Source organism: Primulina tabacum, chromosome 13, assembly GCF_025594145.1.
Source record: "Primulina tabacum isolate GXHZ01 chromosome 13, ASM2559414v2, whole genome shotgun sequence".
Lineage (NCBI taxonomy): Eukaryota > Viridiplantae > Streptophyta > Magnoliopsida > Lamiales > Gesneriaceae > Primulina > Primulina tabacum.
Window position 1 is genome coordinate 19,243,626 of NC_134562.1, and position 6,000 is coordinate 19,249,625.

Consider the following 6,000-nt stretch of genomic DNA (forward strand, 5'->3'; position numbering starts at 1 on the left):
GGAAATGGGTTCAACTTCTATAGTTGAGGGACTATCTTGAATTTCTTCAAGTTTTATCATCTTTCCTCATCTATCTAATAGAAATTTCTTTTCCAAAAAGGTGGTATTTCTTGAACAAACACTTTTGCTTCATTGGGATGATAGAAATAATATCCAACAGAATTCTTTGGATATCCTACAAAGTAGCACAAAATGGATCTACTATCCAATTTGTCTCCCACTATCTGCTTCACGTAAGTAGGACATCCCCATATTCTCATGTAAGAATATTTGGGAGTTTTTCCCATCCATATCTCATATGGTGTTTTATCCACTGCTTTAGTGTGGACATTATTCAACAACATTACCGCAGTTTCAAGCGCAAAGCTCCAAAACGATGTAGGCAATTCAGTGAATCCCATCATGGATCGAACCATGTCCATCAAGGTTCGATTTCGACGTTCAGAAACACTATTCAATTGTGGTGTTGCTGGTGGAGTCCACTGTGAGAGAATCCCATTCTCTTTTAGATAACCCAAAAATTCAGCACTTAAGTATTCTCTACCTCGATCAGACCGAAGTGCCTTAATACTTCTTTCCAGCTGATTTTCTACTTCAGATCTGAATTCTTTGAACTTTTCAAATGCTTCAGATTTGTGTTCTATCAAATAAACGTACCCATACCTCGAATGGTCATCGGTAAAGGTAATGAAGTAGGAATGCCCAAATTTTGTGCTAACACTTAGCGGGCCACAAACGTCCGTGTGGATCAAATCCAGTAGACCATGCGCACGTTCCACATTTCCATTGAATGGAGTTTTAGACATTTTTCCTTTTAGACAGGACTCACAAGTTGGTAGAGAATTTATGCCTGACAAGTCAAACATGCCTTCTCCCACTAGCTTGTGCATCCTTCCTTGGGAAATATGACCTAGTCTAGCGTGCCATATTTGTGCGGGATTTGGATCTTCTATTTTTCTTTTATTTGTTGTTGTTTTTGTATGCATTTGGACATTGTTTAACGGAATATCTTTTAATTTTAAGTTATAGAGATCGTTTGTTAATTCTCCAGTTCCAATCAAACATTCATTCTTGTATAAATTGCAAACACCTTTAGCAAAAACACAAGAATAACCATCCCTATCAAGCATAAAAATAGAAATAATGTTTTTAACCAATTCAGGAACAAATAAAACGTCTCTCAAAAACAACTTAAAATTATTGTCCAAAATTAAAGTAACGTCTCCAATGGCAGTGGCAGCAACTCTTGCTCCATTTCCTAGTCTTAGAAAGGTCACACCATATCTAAGCCTCTTGCTTCTTCCCATCACATGCAAATCATTGCATAGATGAGAACCACAACCGGTATCCAATACCCAAGAAGAGGAATTAAAAGAAACATTAACTTCAATATAAAAAATACCATGACCAGAACGCTTCTGGGCTAGATACTCCTCGCAATTACGCCTCCAATGTCCACGCTTGTTGCAGTGCAAACAAACTTGTTCTGACTTGTCAGGCTTTGTGGGCCCCGGATTAGGTTTCTTGTTTGGCTTCTTGTTGGGTGATAAGTGAAAGATTTGCACTTAATTTATATTAGAATCCATTTTGAATTATGCTTGTTTCGAACAGAACTATGCGGTTTTTGGGTTGTTTTTGTTGTCATTCCAATAATGAAGAAAATAGTGGAAACGAAGCCAATTGGACCAAGAAAACAAAGCGGTGCGCAAAAGCGGATAAGTTGCACAGCCGTGAGCACTCCATCCGACAAAGGTGCGCGCGCGGCCGCGCCACTTCACGCGCAGCCGCGCGCGCCTAGAAACAGCATGACTAGCAGAGGTGCGCGCGCGGCCGCGCCACTTCAAGCGTAGCCGCACGCGCACAAATACAAGCGAGAGATCAGAGGCATGCGCGCGGCCGCGCCACATCACGCGCAGCCGCGCGCGCACAGATGATGCACGAAGGTCCAGAGGCGCGCGCGCGGCCGCGCACGCACAGACACGCAACCAAGGCATAGGCTCGCGCGTGGCCGCGCGACTTCTCGCGCCACCGCGCGCACGGCGTTCCAGAAAGCTTTATAAAACGCACGCCGCTAGGTCAAAAAAGGGAGAGCTAGCCGTCTTGGGTAAGAAAGACACGTGAGATCGGAGCGCATACACGAGACGAAGATTCAGAGTGCGAAGAACAGTCACAAATACGAAGAACAACGGATCCGGGGACGGAGACGACACTTAGGATTTGTTATCTTTTCCGTCGTTTTTTTATATTCTGCTGCGTGGCGATGTCTAGAACTACAAATATGCCTTGTCTTCGCTTGGATTTCGTGATGAACTAATTTCCCATTCTAGAGAATGATGTAGCTTTGTGGACACGATGATTTGACGTGGTTATTTTATATGATAGAATTCCATTTCATATTTAATTGTGTTTCTCTGTGTTTATTTCTCTGCAATTTACTGGCCATAAATTGTTTGTTGTTTGATTAATTCTATAACTCGGGAGAGGGACTAGGATTATAGATCATTAGAGACACATCGTTGAATGTTTATAGCGTTCGGAAGGCGTATAACTTTAGCGAGGCTTAGGTAAGAACATTGTTTGCATTTATCAATTAAACTTAGATTTTATTAGGAATAATTGAATCGAAGTTTGATTTATACAATTTATTCGTCACTTGGGAAGGGGGAATAAAATAATTAAGTGTTCTTGGTCATTAAATAATTGGAATTCCTGAATATAAAGTTAACTGGGAATAATTATCGTGGAAACTTGGTGAAATCATTTCTCTAGATCTCTTCTCTAATTTTTATTTCTCAACTCGGTGATTAGATTAATTCTTTGTTTTCAATTTGTTTGATTAAACAAAATCTCTTTTGATTTTTCTAAATAAAGTATTGACTATTTTAATTACAAGAACTGATATACATTTTTATACACACTCCTCGTGGGATCGACACTTGCACTCAAAATTACATTTTACTATAACTTGACGTCGTGCGCTTGCGAGCAATCAAGAAAACACGCAACAAGTTTTTGGCGCCGTTGGCGGGGAGTGTCAAATTTGAATTTATATCAGTATTGTTACCAATTAGTCTAGATTTTAATTTAGAGCTTTTATTTTTATTTTATTTTATATTAATTAAGTTTTTCATTTTTTCCTGCTTGACAGTGTATGCTACGATCGCAAAACTCAGACTTGCTGATTTTTGACCCGGAGATCGAAAGAACTGCGACGAAGTTAAGAAAAGCAAGAAGGGAAGAGATCCAAGCAATGGCTGATCACAGAGAAAATGACAGACACATCCCGCCAGAGGCTATTCCTATCAGAGATCACTTCCGACCAGTGATCAACAATCATTACTCTGGTATTGCAAGAGGAACCATCAATGCAAATAATTTCAAGCTGAAGCCTGCTCTAATCAATATGGTTCAACAAAACCAGTTCGCTGGAACTGCCACTTCAGATCCTCACGTTCACCTGAGAACCTTCTTGAAAATCACAGATACGGTAAAAATAAATGGTGTTTCTGATGATATTATTCGACTGCGCTTGTTCCCTTTTTCTCTTAGGGACCAAGCTAGAGGATGGCTCCAATCATTGCCACTAGGAAGTATCACGACATGGCAGGAGCTGGCGACGAAATTTCTGGCAAAATACTTTCCCCCTGCAAAGTCTGCACAGTTGAAGATTGAGATTAGCACGTTCAGGCAGACTGATTTTGAGCAGTTGTATGAAGCTGGGGAAAGGTATAAGGAATTGTTGAGGAGGTGCCCAAATCATGGTTTTGAAGACTGGGTACAAATCGAGCTTTTCTATAATGGATTGAATGGTCAGACGCGTACAACTGTGGATGCAGCGGCAGGTGGCACAATCTTCGCCAAATCTCCTGCTCAAGCCTATGACTTACTTGAGCAGATGACTATTAATAGCTACCAATGGCCGTCTGAGAGGGCAGGAGTACCGAGGACAGCTGGAGTTTATGCTGTGGATCCTATCACATCACTCACTGCACAAGTATCAGCATTGACTACACAGATAGCGACTATGAATAAGGTGAGTACATCAAACACTGAGGGAGCATCGTTTGTTGTTGAAGAATCGCAAATTCCTGAAGAAGTGCAATACATCAACAACAAGAATTTTGGAAGCTATGGAGGATATCGAGGTAACCCTCCCCTTAATACTTATCATCCGGGACTGAGAAATCATGAGAATTTTTCCTATGCAAATAACAAGAATGTGTTGAATCCTCCACCGGGGTTCAATACATCAAATGGGGAAGGAAAGCCATCATTTGAGGACTTGGTTGGGACATTCGTTTCTGAATCTGGTAAGAGGATGGCTAGGACTGAGTCTAGGCTTGACAACCTCGAGACACATATGGCGCATATTGGTGCTTCCTTGAAAATCCTTGAATCGCAAGTGGGGCAGATAACGAAGCAACTCACGTCTCAACCGTCAGGCACAGTTCAAAGGACAGCAGACCCAAATCTGAGAGAAGTGAATGCCATTTTTATACAACATGAAGAGATTGGTGTGGTAGGCAGAGAAGAGAAGGAGGTTGAACCCACACCTGTTCGGGATGAAAAGCCAACTCCAACCAAAAGAACCCGAGGTAAGAAATCTGAGAGGTACGATTTAAATCAATGCATTGATATTTCTTTACTTCTCTACCCCCAGAGATTTTTATAATTGCAAGCTGAATTTCAAAAGAAAAAAGGTCTTGAAGATCTCAAGAACCTACACACTAATAATGAGTTTGCAGATCAGGTGGAAGATGAATTTACCGAAGGAACACGAAGAAATCTTCCACAGAAGCTGCAAGATCCAGGGGAATTTGTTGTACCATGTGAAATAGAGGGTAAATTGGTGGAAAAAGCTATCTGTGATTCAGGAGCGAGCGTGAATATAATACCAAGTTCTCTTTACGAAAAACTTGGATTGAGCAGGATAAAGCCCATAGGACTAAGCTTGCAGATGGCAGATAAATTGGTCAGGACACCGCTGGGTATTGTGGAAGATGTTGAACTCCAGATCGATAAATTGAAGGTTCTAGCAGAGTTCGTGGTACTTGATATTGAGAATAGTCAGAACATTCACGTCATTCTAGGACGACCATTATTGGCTGCTGTTGGAGCCATCATTGACGTGAAACGAGAAAAGTTGACCATGGAAGTTGAAGGTAAAATGGTGGAAATCAAGGCATCTGAAAATTCTCACGACCTACCTTGAGCAGTGTAGTGACAGTCGAGCTAACGATGTTAAACTAAGCGCTTTGTGGGAGGCAACCCACAATGATTTTTCGCATTCATTTTGTTTACTTTATTTCATTTTAATCTTTTATTTGTTGCTTTTAATTATTTTCATTCGCGTATTAATTTGAATTGCTTTAATTTTTGCAGGTGTGATTAAAAATAAAAAATAAAAAAAAATATATAGTGGACAGACACATGCGCGCCATCACGCAGCATCTCGCGTAGCAGCGCGCTCAGGATCAGAGGGCAAGCACAGAAGCTCGCGCGCGGCCGCGCCACTTTACGCGCGACCGCGCGCGCTCAATTATTGGCAGAAGACAGAAGGGTGCGCGCGGCCGCGCCACTTCTCGCGCGACCGTGCGCGCCGCGCACAGCCCCACCTATTTAAAACCCTACATCACATTTCACACACACGCGTGACTCTTGGGAAATCGTGAATTACATGAAATTAGATGAGTCGGAGGTCAATATCACTTTTCACATATCCATGACTTTAGTAGTTGCGTTAATCTTTTCCTTAGTTATTAGCTTTTATTCTATTTTGCTCGGGACTAGCAAAAGCTCAAGTTTGAGGGGTTTGATAAGTGCAAGATTTGCACTAAATTTATATTAGAATCCATTTTGAATTATGTTTGTTTCGAACAGAACTATGCGGTTTTTGGGTTGTTTTTGTTGTCATTCCAGGAATGAAGAAAATAGTGGAAACGAAGCCAATTGGACCAAGAAAACAAATCGGTGCGCAAAAGCGGATAAGTTGCACAGCCG

General features: G+C 41.3%; 1 protein-coding gene across 1 annotated transcript; it reads left to right on the forward strand.

The window, feature by feature from the left end:
- The first annotated feature begins 3,250 nt into the window (after positions 1–3,250).
- Positions 3,251–5,212, forward strand: LOC142521895 (uncharacterized). The gene is made up of 3 exons (XM_075625071.1): positions 3,251–4,145; positions 4,263–4,595; positions 4,680–5,212. Exons 1-3 carry the CDS (start codon positions 3,251–3,253, stop codon positions 5,210–5,212), a joined length of 1,761 nt encoding a protein of 586 aa, XP_075481186.1.
- Positions 5,213–6,000: the final 788 nt, after the last annotated feature.